Consider the following 21,960-nt stretch of genomic DNA (forward strand, 5'->3'; position numbering starts at 1 on the left):
CTAAACCCACAACAGTAAAATCAGTCTGTATATACAGTAAAGCATGCTTGTTATACTCACTGTGGAACCTAAGAGGTTAATCTTCTGCATTGTGAAAAAAGGCTGTTTGCTCCTGTCTTCTGTGATCGATCCTCCCCTTCTTCCACTGTCCCCAATATATCTCCTGGTAGTACAGAGCTAGGGGACAAGCTGCACATGCTCAGGTGGTATGTATTGATATAGAGTCATTTTGTTTTTGGAGATTGCATGTGATCAGCACAGGGCCAATCAGCACTGTCCAGACAGACGGTCAGGGGTCCTGCAGCCTCATAGGACAGTCAGAGTAGAATGAAAACGCCTCCTACAAACTTTAACCAGACACTGATAGAAGTCACAAGACTCCCATATACTGCTGATGAGAAAAGGTATTTAGCAGTTTATATTTAATAAAGCTATTGCATTTCCATGTTCTTTGTACTGTGGGAGACCAGATATAGTGAATGCAGGGTCCTGGGTTTAGTAACACTTAAGTATACCCGTGTGAATTAGGTCATACTGGCTTCTGGACTGGAGCTGCAGGAGTAAGCCTTGCCATGCTTTTCTAAATCTGAAAAGGAGGGGGGTGGGCACTAATCCAGCACTGTAGATGTGCCTGTACCAACTGGCCTCTGATAGGTCCCTTGTGTTGATGTCACCAGTGCAGACACCTCCCCCAGATCCAGAGAAAACCCTGCCACTGGACAGCCAATAGGAAGTGTCCATGTCATGCAGGCAGTGATGTAGACACCCAAAGGAGGACCCCGCCTGTTGTAAAAAGAAAAGACTTACGACTGGAGTGTCACATGACTAAGGATTTAAAGTGGATGTGTTTTTTTTTTTTTTATGTCATACTGTAGAGTATAAGATTTCCTATCATTTGAGCCCAGTCTTGCCACAAAGAGTTAATCCAGCTCTGAGTAATCCTCTTTTATTGTTCAGTGAGATAAAACTTGACAGAGAAAAACTTTGTCAAATCCTCCCCCTTGCTGTGAGTGACAGGTGATTTACATCTCGTGCACTAGCCTAAGACACATGCATTATTTTTTAATTCCCTCCCCCACTCCTTTCTTCTGCTGCTCTGCAAGGATTGGCTGTTCCACACCTCAGCATGATTTGGCATGCTGAAGTCATGTGGTTACTTTCCTGTCTTTTCACTGGATGTTAGAGATCATAGCAGAAGTTCAGTGTAAGAAATACACAGGAGAAAATGCATATTGACAAGGGGAGTGTAGAGGTGGGCGGGGAGTCTACTGACATCACGACTCCACCCACCGAGCTCCAGACAACAGACCCACCCACAGAATCTGCAGTTTTTTGTCTCTCATAACAGACAGAGGGGAGACATTTGACAGGTAAAGATACATGCAGGAGGCATGTATATCCTTATAGATAACCCCTATGGCAGTAGTTTAGAAAGAATGACATTGGGTTTACATCCACTTTAAGTAAGTAAAAAGGGCATGTAGAGTTTATATTTGTAATGCCAGCAATCAGTTATGAGTTTGTGTGTGGGGGGGGGATAGGCGGAAACCAGTGATCAGCTTTAAAGTGGTTGTAAACCCTTACATATATCAGTTAAGTGACTGGCCTCAGGTGATACACAGAAATAAAGCAAATGATCCTACATAAGTTGTACCTGCTTATCTACAGTCCCTTCTCTGCAGCCATTCAAAGAATTTATAAAGGTTGTCTGAGCTGTCAGAAAAAAAGGGGATGGAGAGCTAAAATCACACACTGCAGAGTTCAGTGAGAAGAGCTCTGACGGCTGATTGGAGGGAAGGGACACCCCCCCCCCCCTACATAGCACACAGGAATAGATCTGATGCTTATTATCAGCTGGAGATCCCACCCCTGTCACCTTTTTTTTCTATTGGTGTCAGGAAAACTTGTCAGAAGTGACTCACGCTGATAGCAGAGGAATGAAGCACCAGAGAGAAACAACACTTAGTGCTCTAGATTGAGACAAGTGCATACTATGGAGGGATATGCTTTGTTCATATTTCATGTCTGAGAAACTTTAGGATAAATCTGTGTAGATCACTTAGAAAAGCAATGAGCCAGTCACATAATGGAAGTCCCTACACAGAATACTGTTGTTATGGTTGCAGAAATTTGTGCCGATTCCTGAAAGTCATACCTGGCCGCAGAAGGGATTTGTTTTAGGCCCCTTTCACACTTGTGTGACGTGTCCTGCCACTTGGGACTGCAAAGTCGCATGACAAGTCTTACCCCATGATTTCCAATGAGTACCGTTCATATCTGTGCGACTTCAAGTCGCACCGACTTCAAAGTAGTCCCTGTACTACTTTGGTCCGACTTTTATGCTAGTTGAGATCCATAGACCTCAAGTTTACACAGGCATTCCCTGAAATCGTCGTAAAATCGCTGCAAAATCGCGTGAAAGTGGCCTAAATTCTATATTTCAAAATGATGTTTAGTGATTTTATATCTATCCATTTTCCTCCACAAACTTTCTATTTCTTTCTTTCTCTATAGTTTTATAATCCCCATAACATAGGAGGCCCCCTAAAGCCATTTTCCCATTGCTAAATCTTTTTTTTTTGTTAAAGCCCAGAACCTCTTTTACAAGGTAATTAGAAGTTTGGCTCATTGACTTCCAATAAAGTGCACTGGCTTCCTTGGCTTCCTTTAGACACTTTGGAGTGTTGGAGCGATTTAGAAAATAGCCGTGATTAGAGATCAGTCGTACAGCAGATAGGCTCGTAAAAAAAAAACAAAAAAAAACGCAGACTCTATGATTTGTCTGACCGTGCGTTCTCATAATACCCCGGGACGACCAGGCTTTGTAAAATGAAAAGTCACATTCTCAATTATGAAATGAGCTTCAACGCAATTAGTGAAAACGCAGCGTCTTACGGGAGGGCTATAAACTTTAACCCCGGGGAACTCCGAGCTTCTAGAATCATTACAGCAGGCAGACAGTGTGAGCTCGGTTCCCGGGATCGTCTGCAGGCCGTTATTCCTAAAGAAAACCCCACCTGTTTTTATTTCTCTGTTGAATCCTAAAGCTTTTTACTGTATGGTGCTGATAATTTGCAAAGATCCTTTGCTCAGGAGGGAATCAGCCTAACAATTGGCAAATCTGGTGTAGTCCCAAAAGATCTTGTTTATTCATTTAAAGTGTTGCTAAACCCAGGAACCTGCATTCACTATATCTGGTCTCCCACAGTACACAGAACATGGAAATGCAATTATTTTAGTAAATATAAAATGCTAAATACCTATTCTTATTAGCAGTATATAGCAGTCTTGTGACTTCTATCAGTGCCTGGTTAAAGCTTGTAGGAGGAGTTTTCATACTGCACTGGCTATCCTAACAGTACCCAGGACCCCTGACCCCCTGGACAGTGCTGATTGGCCCTGTGCTGATCACATGCACTCTCCCAAGAAAAAAAAAAAAAACCTCTCTAGCAATACACACCAAACTGAGCATCTGCAGAGTGACTTTAGCTGCTTGCCGACCAGCTGCCGTCGTTATACGGCGGCAGGTTGGCTCTCCTGCGCGAATCACAGTAGGTGTACGTTGGCGCCGATGACGCAGCGAGAGTGTGCCCGCGGGTCGAGCGGACTTGATGTCTGCCGGCGACCCGCGATCACCTAGTACACAGGTTTTAAACACAAGGCCCGCGGGCCGAATCCGGCACTCCAGGCCATTTCATGTGGCCCTCATACCTCTCTTTCAGCTGCAGGAGAGCTCCAGCCCTTCTCTGGTCCTCCTCCAGACCCCTACTTTCTGCTTTCAAGCAATGCATCCAGCTTCTTCCCAGCAGCAGCATAAGGAAAGGGGGTGCACTGTGATGTTAGGGAGAGTAGGGGACTCAAACTCTGATGGTGGGGTGGCTCTTGACATCTAATGATAGGGGAGGAGATGCGCTGGACATCTAATCTTACAGATACAACCGGCCATTTTGAGGACAATCATAATGCTGATGTGGCCCACGATGAAATTGAGTTTGATACCCCTGGCCTAGTACAAAGGCAGAACGGGGATCTGCCTTTGTAAACAAGGTGAATCTCCATTCTGACAGGGGACATGACAGAGATCTATTGTTCCCAGTTATCGGGAACAGGGATCTCTGTCATGTTCCAGGCAGCCCACCCCCCTACAGCTATGCCCTGTACACACGATCGGACATTCCGACAACAAAATCCATGAATTTTTTCCGACGGATGTTGGCTCAAACTTGTCTTGCATACACACGGTCACACAAAGTTGGTCTGAAATTCTGAACGTCAAGAACGCGGTGACGTACAACACATACGACAATCTGAGAAAAATGAAGTTCAATAGCCAGTGCGGCTCTTCTGCTTGATTCCGAGCATGCGTGGAACTTTGTGCGTCGGAATTGTGTACACACGATCGGAATTTCCGACAACGGATTTTGTTGTCGGAAAATTTGAGATCCAGATCTCAAATTTTGTGTGACGGAAATTCCAATGGGAAAAGTCTGATGGAGCCCACACACGGTCGGAATTTCCGACAAGAAGCTCCCATCGAACATTTTCCATCGGAAAATCCGACTGTGTGTACGGGGCATTAGAACATGTTGAGGGATACATTTAATTAACCCCTTGATCACCCCCCTAGTGTTAACCCTTTCCCTGCCAGTGTCATGTTTACACAGATCAGTGCATTTTTATAGCACTGATCAATGTAATAATATCACTGGTCCCCAAAAAGTGTCATTTCGGGTCAACGGCGCAGTCCCGCTAAAAATCGCTGATCGCCGCCATTACTAGTAAAAACAATTAAAAAAGTCCCTAAATCTATTCTATAGTTTGTAGACACGATAACTTTTGCACAAACCAATCAATATACGCCTATTGGGATTTTTTTTTTTTTTTTACCAAAAATATGTAGAGGAAACATATATCATCCTAAACTGATGAATAAATTAGTTTTTTTTAGATTTTTTTGGGGATATGTATTATAGCAAAATGTAAAACATTTTTTTTTAAAGATTGTCGCTCTTTGTTTATAGCGCAAAAAATAAAAACTGCAGAGGTGATCAAATATGCCCAAAACAAAGCTCTATTAGTGGGGAAAAAAGGACATCAATTTTGTTTGGGTACAGCGCCGCACGACCGCGTAATTGTCAGTTAAAGCAACGCAGTGCCGCATCGCAAAAAATGGCCTGGGCATTAAGGGGTCAAATCCTTTTGGGGCTGAAGTGGTTAAAAGCCCCTATAAGTCATCCATTTAGAATTACCACAAATAATAGGCCTAGACTTATTGCTCCGGCGTACACAGCCCTATGTAAGATGTGCGTTGCAAGCAATTGTCGGTGCCCCTGATAGGTGCGTTTTACTTTTGTGTGTGTGTACGTAGGGGCAGGGTGGGCTAAAATTTATTTGGAGGGGAAATTTTAAGTGCTTGGGTGTAACTTTTTTTTTTTAACTTTCACTATTATAGGGCGTACACACGGTCGGACTTTGTTTGGACATTCCGACAACAAAATCCTAGGATTTTTTCCGACGGATGTTGGCTCAAACTTGTCTTGCATACACACGGTCACACAAAGTTGTCGGAAAATCCAATCGTTCTAAACGCGGAGACGTAAAACACGTATGTCGGGACTCTAAACGGGGCAGTGGCCAATAGCTTTCATCTTTTTATTTATTCTGAGCATGCGTGGCACTTTGTGCGTCGGATTTGTGTACACACGATCGGAATTTCCGACAACGGATTTTGTTGTCGGAAAATTTTATCTCCTGCTCTCCAACTTTGTGTGTCGGAAAATCTGATGGAAAATGTCCGATGGAGCCTACACACGGTCGGAATTTCCGACAACACGCTCCGATCGGACATTTTCCATCGGAAAATCCGACCGTGTGTACGGGGCATCAGACATCAGACACAAAGTCTGCTATGTGATATATATTATTTATAAGACCGGTTCTCTTTAACCACCCCAGGTCCAGACACTTTCCAGGCCAATTTTCAGCTTTCAGCGCTGTCACACCATTACTCAGGCATCCGTCACTGCACCAAGTGACATTTTTATCATATTTTTTTTAGACAGATAGAGCTTTCTTTTGGTGATATTTAATCGACACTGTTTTTTCTTCGTTTTTGGTATAAAAATTTGTAATAAACTTTTTTCATGAATTTTTGTCCAAAATGTATTCCTTGGTAAAAGTAACCCAAATCAGTGTATATTATTTAGTCTGTGTGGAAGTAGAGTCCACAATCTATGGTATATATATTTGAAAATTAATTACTGCTGATTTACTGACTGCCTATCTCATTTCTTGAGGGACACTGTAACTGGTGTGGTGGTGATCAAAGGCATTGTAACCAGTGTGGCGGTGATGGGAGACACTATAACTGGTGTGGCAGTGGATAGGGGCAATGTGACTGGTATGGTGGCGATACTATAACTAGTGTGGTGGTGATTAGAGATACTGTAACTAGTGTGTTGGTGATCAGGGACACTGTAACTGGTGTGGCGGGGATTAGGGACAATATGACTGGTGTGGTGGTGATCTGAGGCACTGTAACTAGTGTGTTGGTGATCAGAGACACTGTGACTGGTGTGGTTGTTGATCCAAGGCACTGTGAGAGCCCATTCACACAGGGACGACTTGTCAGGCGACCTAGTCGCCTGACAAGTCGCCTCCCGTTCTGTACAATGGAACCGTTCTAATCGGAGCGACGCAAGTTGCTCCGACTTAGAAAAAGTTTCCTGTACGACTTTGGGGGCGACTTGGGGCGACTTGCATAGACTTCTATACAGAAGTCGTTTTGCAAGTCGCCGCGGAAGTCGATTGCAGGTCGCCTCGCTGAGGCGACCTGCAAGTCGTGTTGCCCCTGTGTGAATGGGCTCTAACTAGTGTGGCGGTGATGGAAGATACTGTAACTGGTGCGGCTGTGATTAGGGACAATATGACTGGTGTATTGGTGATCAGAGACACTGTAACTGGTACGGCGGTAATCAGAGACACTGTGACTGATGTGGTGGTAGTTAGGGACAATATGGCTGGTGTGGGGGTGATCAGAGACCTTGTAACTAGCGTAGCAGTGATTAAGCACAGTATGACTGGAGCGGCGGTGATCAGAGACACTGTAACTGGTGCGGCAGAGACACTGTAACTAGAGGTCGACCAATATATCGGCCGATATTTGGTGTTTTTTACTTAATCAGCATCAGCCGATTGTGCTGATAAAAAAGGCCGATATCAGCGGACTTGCAAATGACTTCTGTAATAGAAGTCAATACAAGTTGCCTGAAAACTTCTGTGAAGAGACTTCTCCCCTCCTCTGGGCAGCCTGACAAATCTGATAAAAAGAACCTGAAGGATACAATGTTTACACTTCTGAATGAACTGAGCTCTGTGTGTAGAAGTTCTCAGTTTAACCATTTAAAGACTAAATCTTTTCTGACACTTGTTGCTTACAAGTAAAAATCCTGTATTTTCTGCTAGAACCCCCAAACATTATATATTTTTTTTAGCAGAGACCCTAGGGAATAAAATAGCAGTTGTTGCAATATTTTATGTCACACGGTATTTGCGCAGCGGTCTTTCAAACGCAATATTTTTTGAAAAAATACACTAATAAATTTAAAAAAAAAACTAAGCAGTAAAGTTAGCCCATTTTTTTCATCCAAAAGTTTTGATTACCTGTTTTTGTGTATTTAATATTTAAGATATAGTTTTTTTTTAATTTTTTTAAATCTAAATTCTACATACAAGTGAACTGATTGGAGGTTTGTTTTGTTTAATAAATGTTTAAATGTAAAAAATTTTCTGTATCATTTAAGGTTGCTTTCACACTGGAGCAGGCATGCGTTGACGGTAAAACGCTGCTAGTTTTAGCGGCGCTTTACCGTCATTTTAGCGGCGCTATTCGGCTGCTAGCAGGGCGCTTATAACCCAGCTAGCAGCCGAGGAAGGGGTTAAATGCGCCCCTGAAGCGCCGCTGCCGAAACGCTTTGCAGGCGCTTCGGCAGCGGTGCGCATTCATTTCAATGGGCAGGAGTGGTGGAGGAGCGGTATACACCGCTCCAAAGATGCCGCTTGCAGGACTTTTTTTTTAACATCCTGCCAGCGCATCGCCTCAGTGTGAAAGCACTCGGGATATCACACTGAGACTGCAGGGGAGCCGTTTTACAGGCACTTTACAGGCGCTATTTTTAGCCCAAAAGCGCCTGAAAAACGCCCCAGTGTGAAAGGGGTCTAACTGTTAGATTTTATGAGATGAAGGGAAAAAAAAAAATCGGCCTAATATATCGGCCCAAAAAAATCGGCATCACATATCGGCCATCGGCCACCGCGATTTCTAAATATCGGCATCGGCCAGAGAAAAACCCATATCGGTCGACCTCTAACTGTAACTGGTGCGGCGGTGATCAGAGACACTGTAACTGGTGCAGCAGAGACACAGTAACTGGTGCGGCGGTGATCAGAGACACTGTAACTGGTGCGGCGGTGATCAGAGACCTTGTAACTAGCGTAGCAGTGATTAAGCACAATATGACTGGTGTGGCGGTGATCAGAGACACTGTAACTGGTGTGGCGGTGATCCTTGTAACTAGCGTAGCAGTGATTAAGCACAATATGACTGGTGTGGCGGTGATCAGAGACACTGTAACTGGTGTGGCGGTGATCCTTGTAACTAGCGTAGCAGTGATTAAGCACAATATGACTGGTGTGTGGCGGTGATTAGGGACACTGTGATTGGTGCGGCGGTGATCAGAGACACTGTAACTGGTGCGGTGGTAATCAGAGACACTGTAATTGGTGCAGCAGAGACACTGTGACTGGTGCGGCGATGATCAGAGACACTGTAACTGGTGCGGCAGAGACACTGTAACTAGAGTAGCAGTGATTAAGCACAATATGACTGGTGTGTGGCGGTGATTAGGGACACTGTGACTGGTGCGGGGCGATTTTTTTTCTTTGTTTTTGTAAGTATAAACAAGGTGGAAGGAAATCTATGGCCTGCCTTAAAGTTGCTGACTAATTCCTTGTGCTTCTTTAACAAAAATGTCACCGTTAGGCTCGGTTCACACATTCCAGTGCAGGTTCCCGCATCGCATGCCACCCGCCGGCGGTTCACACTGCCCTATGCGAACCGCTGCGGGTGTCAATACAAAGTTAGTGACACCCGCAGATCGGTTCACGTATCGCAGTGCGATTTGTCAAATGGTGCAGGAATCGGATCCCATAGCTCTGAACACCCATGCGATCCGATTCCAGTACGGACCAAAAAAAGGATCCTGCACCATTTTGGTGCGAATGCGATGCAATTTCAGCCATACAGTATGTATGGCTAAAATTTGCATCGCATGCGATCGGCGCAGCAATGCGGTGCGAATCACATGCAATGTCTGTCGTCGCCTATGTGTAAACCGGCATTTAATGACATTTGTAATTATCTGTGTCTATTTAATGCACAGGAAGTGTACATCAGCTTGTCCTGGCAGAAGGAGCTGAGGGGTTTTCTCTTTTTTTCGTCTCTTGCTTTATTTGAAGAACAGACCAAGATAATCATTGAAAGCTGACTGGAAGTCTGAATCAGTTTGAATTCTTGCACTCTGGAGAAAGGATTGGATTTCAAAGATTCATTTCATTATAAACAGCCAGAGCATCTCTGCAGCATCCTGTGCCTGGTGCTAATGCTGTCTCCAGGGCTTCCTCTAATAGGACTCTGTCTTTGCCAAGCTGAATTGCAGTTTTTGTAGGATGCGAAGGGGAAAGACATGGTTCATGGGAGAGGTGGGGAGTTTCAGTGCGCACCCCCTTCGCTGTAATCAGTACGTTCTTATTGGCGTCAGCGCTGGGGTCCTACGTTCAGCCCCACCAGGGTCACTCTTTGTGAGATTGTATTTTCCATCCAGGTTTGCTTGCTTTCTCCTTCAATCCAAAAATATATCGGGGGATTAAATTTATATTAAGCCCAATCTCTAAAATCTCATAGAAATTTTTAAATACATTGAAAAGTCATTTTCAGTATGTTTTCCTCAGGTTTAATGCATGTTTTGTTGAAATAATCCCTGGTGATCTGCCATGAAGGTTGTTGTTGTTCAGGCATTTCCTTCTATAGGGTGTCAACGTTCTCCTGTTTGTATTACCACAATTTTACCAGCGCTAGGACGGCTTCATTGGTGTAAGCTACTGTATGCCAACACCAAATAAAAGTGTTGTGACAAATAATCCACCACTTAGGCTATGTTCACACTGTTCCGACGCGGAAGTAGTACGACTTCCTATCCGACTTTGCTCTGTGACTTCATGTCCGACTTCCATGCGATTTACACCTCACGCCGAATTTATAAAAAAAAAACACTTGAGTCTGGTATGGATCTTGAGGGAGAACCCTAGGTCAAAATTTTAAAAAAGTCCATACTAGACCCTTATCTGAGTACTCAGCCTGGCTGGTCAGGAAAAGGGGGGGGGGGGGGTAGAACGAGCAAGCCCCCCCCCCTCTGGACCATACCAGGCTACATGCCCTCAACATAAGCAGTTGGGTGCTTTGGGGCCGGAGGGGCTCTGTGCCCCACACCCCAAAGCACCTTGTGGCCAAGGGCCTCTTCTCGACAACCCTGGACGGTGGTTGTGGGGGTCTGTGGGCAGGGGCAAGGGAGTCCCCAGATTCCACCCCCCCATGTTAATGAGTATGGGGTACATTGTACCCCTACCCATTCACCCCAAAAAAAAAAGTGTAGTTTTAAAAACAACAAAGAGACAGTTTTTGACAAGTCCTTTATTAATTGAAGAATGTCCCCTGTCGTAGCTCCAAGGTGTCTTCTTCCTCAGGCCTTAACCACTTCCAGACCGTCGCACGCCGAAATACGTCGGCTGTTTGAAGAGGGATATCTTTGTTATGGCAGCACCTAGCTGCCATAACCCTGGTATTCTCTTCTTCAACGGGCGGTCCGGTTTCCGATAATAGTGGTCTCTGTGGCTGATTCATGCGAGATCACTTTTATCGGCCCTTCTGCCGCTCTCCAGTGCCCTCCGCCGCTTACCGGAGCCGTCGGGAACGGCACAGGTGATTGGGTCCTCTTTCATGAGTGGTATGGAGACAACTAAGGGGAATGTGGACCCCACCCATCTCCGTACCATTGCAGGGCGGAAGCGATGTCAAAACGTCACTTCCGCCCATAGCTCTTAAAAGGCCATTTTTTTAAAATTGCATTTTAGTGTAAATGCGCCCCGTCCCGCCGAGCTTGCACGCAGAATCGAACGTATACGTGAGTAGCACCTGCATATAAAAAACGGTGTTCAAACCACACATGTGAGGTATCGCCGCGATCGGTAGAGCGAGAGCAATAATTCTAGCCCTAGACCTCCTCTGTAACTCAAAACGTGCAAATTGTAGAATTTTTTAAACGTCGCCTATGGAGATTTTTAAGGGTAAAAGTTTGTCGCCTTTCCACGAGCGGGCGCAGTTTTGAAGCGTGACATGTTGGGTATCAATTTACTCGGCGTAACATTATCTTTCACGATATAAAAAAAATTGGGCTAACTTTACTGTTCTTTTTTTTAATTCAAAAAAGTGTATTTTTTCCAAAAAAAGTGCGCTTGTAAGACCGCTGCGCAGATACGATGTGACAGAAAGTATTGCAACGACCACCATTTTATTCTCTAGGGTGTTAGAAAAACAAAATGTATATTGTTTGGGGGTTCTAAGTAATTTTCTAGTGTAGTCCTGCTGCAAGGGTTGTTTGGACATTTCCCTGGAGCTCCAATATTTTTATTTTTTAGGTGTGGGTTTCTCATATGTCCAAACAAAACTTTTAATTTTTGGAAATAGTTGGGAAGGATTAAGCCCCGGTTCACACTAATGCGATTTCTGATGCATTCCAGAATGCATGAAATTGCATGACAATTGAAATAATATCTGTTTCTATGGAGGCTGTTCACCAATATGCTATGTGAACCTGATTCAATTGTAAAAAGGGTCCTGTGCGAGTTTAATGCAGTGCGGTGCAATTTGTATATCTCTAGACTTAAATGGAAACGGCATGCAGATCGCATATCTGTCCTATTATCTGGTTTGTCATTTTATGCCCTTGCACATATAAGTATCTATTAGTCCTTAAAAAACTGACAGTGCTGCCCACAGAAACCAGTCAGATCTCTAATGCTCTGTACACACAGTCGGACTTTCCGACGGAAAATGTTCGATCGGAGCTTGTTGTTGGAAATTCGGACCGTGTGTAGGCTCCATCGGACATTTTCCAGCGGAATTTCCGACACACAAAGTTTGTGAGCTGGATCTAAAATTTTCCGACAACAAAATCCGCTGTTGTAAATTCCGATCGTGTGTACACAATTCCGACGCACAAAGTGCCACGCATGCTCGGAATCAAGCAGAAGAGCCGCACTGGCTATTGAACTTCATTTTTCTCGGCTCGTCGTACGTGTTGTACGTCACCGCGTTCTTGACGTTCCGAATTTCCGACAACATTTGTGTGACCGTGTGTATGCAAGACAAGTTTGAGCCAACATCTGTCGGAAAAAATCAGATGGATTTTGTTGTCGGAATGTGCGATCGTGTGTACGAGGCATTAGTGTGTGGACTGTTGTATGTGAGTGGGTGTTCCTGACAACACTTCTAGTTCTTTCTTTACACTTGGAATGGAATTTTCTGTCTAATAGAATTCTTTGTTTTGTCTATTACAGGTATTCTTTTGGTAAGTGACCTGATGGGGAACGTGTCTGCCTATTCCTGTCTGTATCACAACTGTAAGTGTATAGTGATTGCATGGCTCACACCCTTACTTTACATTAGAGGACGATAAAATAGGAAACTCCAGTACAATAGTACAAAATACAGTTTAATAAAGTTATACAGAATAATTAAAAAAATCAAAATAGAAACTGGACTTGTCATATGGATGCAACAAAGCCCTAGTTAAGCCTTTTCTAAGCAAACTCACCCATCCATCCATGTCTCCATGTTTTATTGCTCAGAAACCACTTTGAAAAATAACTCCCTTAGCATTTCTGGCAGTGGCCATCTTGCGCAAGGGCAAATGTAGCGTTTACTTCCTGGAATTCATCTGGCCTTAGCTCAGACATACAAGTAGGAGGTCATTATTAGCTGAGAAAACCCCTCCTACCCTCCCAGAATGTATGACATCATTTTGGCCTAGGCCAGAAACCAGGAAGAAACTGCAGCGGTAGGGGCATTAAAGTGAAGCTTTTTCTTTGCCTGCATGATCAAAACACAGGTGGTCTTTATGTTTTCTTCATGTAATTAAAGAGGAAATGTAGAGATTAACAGAAATCAAATAGCCGCTGATACTATCAGAGACTCATTTCAATTGAGGCTCTGTGGGCTATGCTCAGTACTATGCAAAATTTCCAGACACAGAGAATTTCTCTAGTTTGGTTATAATTTAAAATATTATATATAAATATATCTATATACATATAACTACATAAAAGAAAAAAAAAAAATATATATATATATACATACAGTTGTGCTCATAAGTTTACATACCCTGGCAGAATTTATGATTTCTTGGCCATTTTTCAGAGAATATGAATGATAACACAAAAACTTTTCTTTCACTCATGGTTAGTGGTCGGCTGAAGTCATTTATTATCAGTCAACTATGTTTACTCTTTTTAAATCAGAATGAAAACAGAAACTACCCAAATGACCCTGATCAAAAGTTTACATACCCCGGTTCTTAATACCGTGTATTGCCCCCTTTAACATCAATGACAGATTGAAGTCTTTTGTGGTATTTGTAGATAAGGCTCTTTATCTTCTCAGATGGTAAAGCTGCCCATTTCTCTTGGCAAAAAGCCTCCAGTTCCTGTAAATTCTTGGGCTGTCTTACATGAACTGCACGTTTGAGATCTCCCCAGAGTGGCTCAATGATATTGAGGTCAGGAGACTGAGATGACCACTCCAGAACCTTCACTTTATTCTGCTGTAGCCAATGACAGGTCGACTTGGCCTTGTGTTTTGGATCATTATCATGTTGGAATGTCCAAGTACGTCCCATGCGCAGCTTCCTGGCTCATGAATGCAAATGTTCCTCCTGTAATTTTTTGATAACATACTGCATTCATCTTGCCATCAATTTTGACCAAATTTCCTGTGCCTTTGTAGCTCACACATCCCCAAAACATCAGCGATCCACCTCCGTGTTTCACAGTAGGAATGGTGTACATTTCATCATAGGCCTTGTTGACTCCTCTCCAAATGTAGTGTTTATGGTTGTGGCCAAAAAGCTCAATTTTGGTCTCATCTAGAGGTTGACCGATATATCGGCCGGCCGATATATCGGCCGATATTTGGCTTTTTTTACTTAATCGGCATTGGCCGATTGTGCTGATAAAAAAAAGCCGATTATACCTTCAGCGGGACTTGCAAATGACTTCTGTAATAGAAGTCAATGCAAGTTTTCTGAAGTTTTCTTCTCTCCTCCTCTGGGCAGCCTGCCAAGTCTGATAAGAAGATACATTTGTATCTCTTCAGGTTCTTTTATCAATGGACTAAACTCAGTGGAGAAGTTCTCAGTTTAACCATTTAAAGACTAAATCTTTTCTGACACTTGTTGCTTACAAGTAAAAATCCTGTATTTTCTGCTAGAAAATCACTTAGAACCCCCAAACATTATATATATTTTTTCTAGCAGAGACCCTAGGGAATAAAATAGCGGCTGTTGCAATATTTTATGTCACACGGTATTTGCGCAGCGGTCTTTCAAACGCAATTTTTTTTGAAAAAATACACTAATGAAATAAAAAAAAAAAAAGCAGTAAAGTTAGCCCATTTTTTTTCGTCCAAAAGTTTTGATTACCTGTTTTTGTGTATTTAATATTTAAGATAGTTATTTTTTTTTTAATCTAAATTATACATACAAGTGAACTGATTGGAGGTTTGTTTTGTTTAATAAATGTTAAAATTTTCTGTATCACTTATTACTTAAAGCTGCTTTCACACTGGAGCGGGCATGCGTTGACGGTAAAACGCTGTTAGTTTTAGCGGCGCTTTACCGTCATTTTAGCGGCGCTATTCGGCTGCTAGCGGGGAGCTTATAACCCAGCTATCGGCCGAAGAAGGGGTTAAATGCGCCCCTGAAGCGCTGCTGCCGAAACGCTTTGCAGGCGCTTCGGCAGCGGTGCGCATTCATTTCAATGGTCAGGAGTGGTGGAGGAGCGGTATACACCGCTCCGAAGATGCCGCTTGCAGGACTTTTTTTTAACATCCTGCCAGCGCATCGCCTCAGTGTGAAAGCACTCGGGCTTTCACATAGACTGCAGGGGAGCCGTTTTACAGGCGCTATTTTTAGCCCAAAAGCGCCTGAAAAACGCCCCAGTGTGAAAGGGGTCTAACTGTTAGATTTTATGCGATGAAGGAAAAAAAAAAAAAAAGAAATCGGCCTAATATATCGGCCCAAAAAAATCGGCATCATATATCGGCCATCGGCCACCGCGATTTCTAAATATCGGCTTTGGCATCAGCCAGAGAAAAACCCATATCGGTCGACCTCTAGTCTCATCACTTCAAATGACTTTGTGCCAGAAGGTTTGCGGCTTGTCTCTGTGCTGTTTGGTGTATTGTAAGCGGGATACTTTGTGGCATTTGCGTAGTAATGGCTTTCTTCTGGTGACTCGACCATGCAGCCCATCTTTCTTCAAGTGCCGCCTTATTGTGAATCTTGAAACAGCCACACCACATGTTTTCAGAGAGTCCTGCATTTCACCTGAAGTTATTTGTGGGTTTTTCTTTGAATCCCGAACAATTTTAGTTGGTTTCAACAGAACCCCTCATTTTCCACTTCTTGATTAGAGTTTGAACACTGCTGATTGGCATTCTCAGTGGGAATGTTTGACCATTCTTCCAGAAATGCATTCTTGAAGAATGTGAGGTCAGGCACTGATGTTGGATGAGAAAAGTTCCAGAACTTGTTTGAGCTTCAGGCGTTTTGGAGCTTCTGGCTTCAGGCGTTTTGGAGTGAAGATGTGAACCATCTCCATAGAGAATAATTGATTTTTTTCTCTCCAGCGTTTTGTAGCTTCAAGCTACAAAACGCTCAGTTGTGAATGGGGCCTTAAGGCGTCAGCATACCAAGACATTTTGGACAATTTCATGCTCCCAACTTTGTGGGAACAGTTTGGGGATGGCCCCTTCCTGTTCCAACATGACTGCGCACCAGTGCACAAAGCAAGGTCCATAAAGACATGGATGAGCGAGTTTGGGGTGGAGGAACATGACTGGCCTGCATAGAGTCCTGACCTCAACCCGCTAGAACACCTTTGGGATGAATTAGAGCGGAGAGTGTAAGCCAGGCCTTCTTGTCCACATCAGTGCCTGACCTCTCCAATGCGCTTCTGGAAGAATGGTCAAACATCCCCAAAGACACTCTTAAACCTTGTGGACAGCCTTCCTAGAAGAGTTGAAGCAGTTATAGCTGCAAAGGGTGGGCCAACTCAATATTGAACCCTATGGACTTAGGCCCCTTTCACACTGGGGCATTGGCGGTAAAGCACCGCTATTTTTAGCGGCGATTTACTGTCGTATTTGCAGGGGTATTCGGACGCTAGCGGGGTGCTTTTAACTAGAGGTCGACCGATATATCGGCCGATATTTGGCGTTTTTTACTTAATCGGCATCGGCCGATTGTGCTGATAAAAAAGGCCGATTGTAACTTCAGCCATGACTTGCAAATGACTTCTGTAATAGAAGTTAATGCAAGTTGCCTTAAGTTATCTGTGAAGTTTTCTTCTCTCCTCCTCTGGGCAGCCTGCCAAGTCTGATAAGAAGATACATTTGTATCTTTCAGGTTCTTTTTATCAATAGACTGAACTCCGTGTGTAGAAGTTTAACCATTTTAACCAGTTTAACCATTTAAAGACTAAGGCCTCTTTCACACGGGGCAGATCAGTCATGATCCGCCCCGTGAACATCCGCTTGCTCAGCGGGGATAGCTCCGCCGATCCCCGCTGAGCAGGAAGATGACAGGTGCATCGCTGCACACTGTGCAGCGACGGACCTGTCAGAGCGCCGCTCTCCCCTATGGGGGGATCGGATGATGACGGTCCGTAGTGTCCGTCGTCATCCGATCCGATCCGAAAACGGAGGAAAAAGTAGGTTTTTCCTCCGTTACACTTTTCGGATCGGAGCGGGTCGGATGTCAGCGGACATGTCACCGCTGACATCCGACGCTCCATAGGGATGACTGTATGTCCGTTTTTCATCCGAAAGCGGATGGATGAAAAACGGACATACGGATCATCCGTGTGAAAGAGGCCTAAATCTTTTCTGACACTTGTTGCTTACTAGCTAAAAAATCACTTAGAACCCCCAAACATTATATATATTTTTTTAGCAGAGACCCTAGGGAATAAAATGGTGATTGTTGCAATATTTTATGTCACACGGTATTTGCGCAGCGGTCTTTCAAACGCAATTTTTACAAAAAAAAAATACAGTAATGAATTAAAAAAAAAACCTAAGCAGTAAAGTTAGCCCATTTTTTTTTCGTCCAAAAGTTTTGATTACCTGTTTTTGTGTATTTAATATTTAAGATAGTTTTTTTTTTTTTTTTTCTAAATTATACATACAAGTGAACTGATTGGAGGTTTGTTTTGTTTAATGTTTAAATGAAAAAAAAATTCTGTATTACTTAAGGCTGCTTTCACACTGGAGCAGGCATGCGTTGATGGTAAAACGCTGCTAGTTTTAGCGGCGCTTTACCGTCATTTTAGAGGCGCTATTCGGCTGCTAACGGGGCGCTTATAACCCAGCTAGCGGCCGAGGAAGGGGTTAAATGCGCCCCAGAAGTGCCACTGCCAAAACGCTTTGCAGGCGCTTCGGCAGCGGTGCGCATTCATTTTAATGGGCAGGAGTGGTGGAGGAGCGGTATACACCGCTCCAAAGATGCCATTTGCAGGACTTTTTTTTACATCCTGCCAGCGCATCGCCTCAGTGTGAAAGCACTCGGGATATCACACTGAGACTGCAGGGGAGCCGTTTTACAGGCGCTATTTTTAGCCCAAAAGCGCCTGAAAAACGCCCCAGTGTGAAAGGGGTCTAACTGTTAGATTTTATGAGATGAAGGGAAAAAAGAAAAAAAAAAAAAAATCGGCCAAATATATCGGCCCAAAAAAATCGGCATCACATATCGGCCATCGGCCACCGCAATTTCTAAATATCGGCATCGGCATCGGCCAGAGAAAAACCCATATCGGTCGACCTCTACTTTTAACCCCCACTAGTGACCGAAAAAGGGTTAAAACCACCCGCAAAGTGCTGCTGCGGGCGGTATAGTCGCGCTGCCCATTGATTTCAATGGGCAGGAGCGGTGGCGGAGCGGTATACACACCACTCCAAAGATGCTGCTAGTAGGACTTTTTTTACTGTCCTGCCAGCGCACCGATCCAGTGTGAAAACCCTCGGGGCTTTCACACTGAAGAGACAGGAGCGGCTCTTTCAGGGCGCTTTGCAGGCGATATTTTTATCGCTGTAGCGCGACAAAGCGCCCCAGTGTGAAAGGGGTCTAAGACTGGGATGCCATTAAAGTTCATGTGTGTAAAGGCAGGTGTCCCAATACTTTTGACAATATAGTGTACATCTCTCAACAGGTGAGGTGAACAGCACTTTGGGAAATCTACCAGTGCATTGTAATCAGGCCATCCAACTGGCCATATATAAAGGGATTGCTGCACTTAAAATGTAATAAAAATGCACAAAATTACAGATATCCAAAAACTGCAATAAAGTTCCACCCACAACAGTTTCAGGCTAAAATGTTAACGCCCTTCCTCAGGCAGGAACATGCCATCAGGGAATACCGTTTCCATGAAGGGGTCTACTTGGTCAGCAACAATGTTGAGGTAGGTGGAATGGCTTAAAGTAACATCTACAAGAATAGTAAGACCCAACATTTCCCAGCAAAACATTGATCAAAGCCTCACCCTGCCTCCACCAGCTTGCCTTCTTCCCATAGTGCATCCTCTTCCCCAGGTAACGGACACACACACCCAGCCATTCACATGATGTAAAAGAGAGCGTCATTCATCAGACCAGGCCACCTTCTTCCATTGCTCCGTGGTTCAAGTTCTGATGGCCCCTTGTAGGCGCTTTTAGCTGTGGACACGGGTCAGCATGGATGGGCACCCTGACCGGTCTGCAGCTGCACAGCCCCATACAGACTCCAATGTCCATTGTTTTCTGATTTCTACAGAACAATTTCGGGGACAACCTGTTTACTTGCTGCATATTATATAACACCGACTTTCAGATGCCATAGTAACAAGATAATCAATGTTATTCACTTAACCTGTCAGTGGTCATAAAGTTGTGGCTGATCAGTGTGTGTGTGTGCAAGACTAAAAATAGAAAGAAAAAAATAATATAATAATAATAATATATATATAAAATTTGTTTTTCTATTCTTAGACTTGCAACATGTAGGTGCTTTTCTTTCAATCCCAAAACAGTATGTGTTTCAGTAAATCTATGAACAAGAAGCAGAAGTCTGTTTTTTTTTCTTGTTCTTTAAAGCGGGAGTCACGCAAATTTCTTTTTTTTTTAAAAGTCAGCAGCTACAAATATTGCAGCTGCTGACTTTTAAAATATGGACACTTACCTGTCCCTGGGTCCAGCGATGTCGGCACCCGAGGCCGAACCGTCCCTCGGTCCTCGGATGCTGCCGCCGCCATCTTCGGTAAGGGAATCAGGAAATGAAGCCTTGCGGCTTCACTTCCCGGTTCCCTACTGCGCATGCACAAGTCGCGCTGCACAATCCGAATGGTCCCTGTTGTCTCTGGGACCCGTGTGTGTCCCAGCAGACAGCGCGGGGGGACGGGAAGTGGCATAAACTCCAGTGGGAGTCTATGCCCGGAAGTGGGTGCAAATACCTGTCTTAGATAGGTATCTGCACCCCCCTCCCCCCCCAAATGTGACACCGGAGTGGGGGAGGGTTCCGAAAAGCGAGGTTCCATTTTTGTGTGAACCTCCGCTTTTAGCAGACCTTTCAGTAACTTTACAAGTTTTCATGATTCAATCCCTGACATGTCACAATATACAGCGCCATATCATTTATGAAAAAATCCACACCCTTTATCATTAAAAAACATCCTTGCGCTCCAGTGCAGTGACTTTGTCTAGGCTGAGATGATGTCATCATTCAGTTGCAGGCAGGAAGAAGCATTTTCCCAGTCTCTTCTCTCTCGGTGATCACGATGTCTATGCAAGCTAAACCATGCGAAGTGTTTGTGGTTAAAGCAGGGGTCTTCAAACTGCGGCCCTCCAGGTGTTCAGGAACTACAATTCCCATCATGCCTAGTCATGTCTGTGAATGTTAGAGTTTTACAATGCCTCATGGGATGTGTAGTTCTGCAACAGCTGGAGGGCCGTAGTTTGAGGATCCCTGGGTTAAAGCGACATTAAAGTCTTATATTTTCAATAACAAACATGTTATTCTTATCTGCTCTGTGCAGTGGTTTTGCACAGAGCAGCCTTAATCCCCCTCTTCTCGGGTCCCACACTGGCGTTCCTGACCCCTCCCTCCTGCCAAGTACCCCCACAGCAAGCAGCTCGCTCTGGGGGCACCCAAGCAGGTGTGCTCCTGAGCCATAGCTCTGTGTGTCCATAACTCATGGAGCCGCAGGTCGGCACCGCCCCCTCTGTCTCCTGATTGGCTCACTGGCTGTGACTGACAGCAGCGGGAACCAATGGTTGGCAAAAGCCAATCAGGAGTATGAGTCCCTGGAGAGGCAAGGCTCTCGTGGACATCGCTGGATCGAGAGGGGGCTCAGGTAAGTATTAGGGGGGCCTGGGCTGCTTCACACAGATGATTTTTTACCTTCATGCATAGAATGCAAGAAGGTAAAAAAGCTTGTGCCTTTACAACCACTTTAAAGGAACTCTCCACCAATGGTATTTAAGGAGGGCCTTTCAGTAACGTCTTAAAGAGGAGGGCCAACCAAAAAAAAAAAAAATTAAAAGTCAGCAGCTACAAATACTGCAGCTGCTGACTTTTAATTGGACACTTACCTGTCCCAGGGTCCAGCGATGCGGGGGATCGAAGCCCCGCTCGTCTCCCCCTCCGTTCGGCGGCGCCGACATTGCAACTGTGGGCGCCGGGCTGTGGTTTCACAGCCTGACACCCACTGCGCATGCGTGAGCGGCGGCGAGCGCCGTGATTGGCTGCTCAGTCACCTGGGACCTGTAATGGGTCCCAGATGATTGACAGGAGGGAGGGAGCAGAGCGGAGCCCTTCCTGTGCCGAGGGGGAAGTGATGTCACCAGCCCAGGCACTGGAAGGGGCAGACTACGAGGGACCCCCTAGCAACAGGCATTTAGAGGTGAGTAAAAAAAAAAAAAATATCCAAATTTTTTTTGTAATTTTTTTTAGGATTTTTCATGTAGTTTTTTTTTTTTTTGGGGTGGAACACCACTTTAAGTCTGCATAAATGAATCGCTAACAATGCAGCAACAATAATTTTTTTCACAGACTCTGTACTTTTTATGAATAAAATGAAAGACAATAGAGGGGGCTTCAGTCTAGTGTCTAGGCTGAGATGATGTCATCAATCTGCTGCAGGCAGGAAAAAGCAATTCCTCAGTCTCCTTTGGCAAGTGATCGGACTGCAACCATGTGACTTTGTAACAAGCCACAAGGTGAGATGCTGCAGCAGGGGGTTGATCTGTGTAAGATATTTGTGATCACAGCCACGAATTGCACAAGCAACTGGATAATACTTGGACGGTTTACACTTACACCTTGCTTAGCAAGCATACATGCACTGAACAGCAAAAAAAAACGTATCCTAGGTTAATGAGTCAGGGTAACGCTACATTAAAGTCGGCCATAGATGGATCAAATCTGGGCCGGTTCAGCAGGGACCATCCAAGATTTGATCAAGCTATGGGCAGTCTTGCTGTACTGTAGTTGATTCATTGATTGAATTCAGTACAAGCAGCCTGTCGGATTTTTTTTG

At 44.3% G+C, this 21,960-nt stretch overlaps 1 protein-coding gene across 2 annotated transcripts in view; it reads left to right on the top strand.

The window, feature by feature from the left end:
* The window catches only part of LMF1 (lipase maturation factor 1), a 577,865-nt gene that overhangs the window by 75,409 nt on the left and 480,496 nt on the right, over nucleotides 1-21,960 (top strand). The window contains exon 3 of one of the 2 annotated variants that reach the window (XM_073636425.1): nucleotides 12,673-12,683. In XM_073636425.1, coding sequence (XP_073492526.1) covers nucleotides 12,673-12,683 — 11 coding nt within the window. Of the gene's footprint in view, nucleotides 1-12,672; nucleotides 12,684-12,719; nucleotides 12,736-21,960 lie in introns of those variants that run through there. The other variant, XM_073636424.1, reaches the window with a different exon arrangement.

The sequence above is a fragment of the Aquarana catesbeiana genome, linkage group LG06 (assembly GCF_042186555.1).
Source record: "Aquarana catesbeiana isolate 2022-GZ linkage group LG06, ASM4218655v1, whole genome shotgun sequence".
In the NCBI taxonomy this organism is placed as follows: Eukaryota; Metazoa; Chordata; class Amphibia; order Anura; family Ranidae; genus Aquarana; species Aquarana catesbeiana.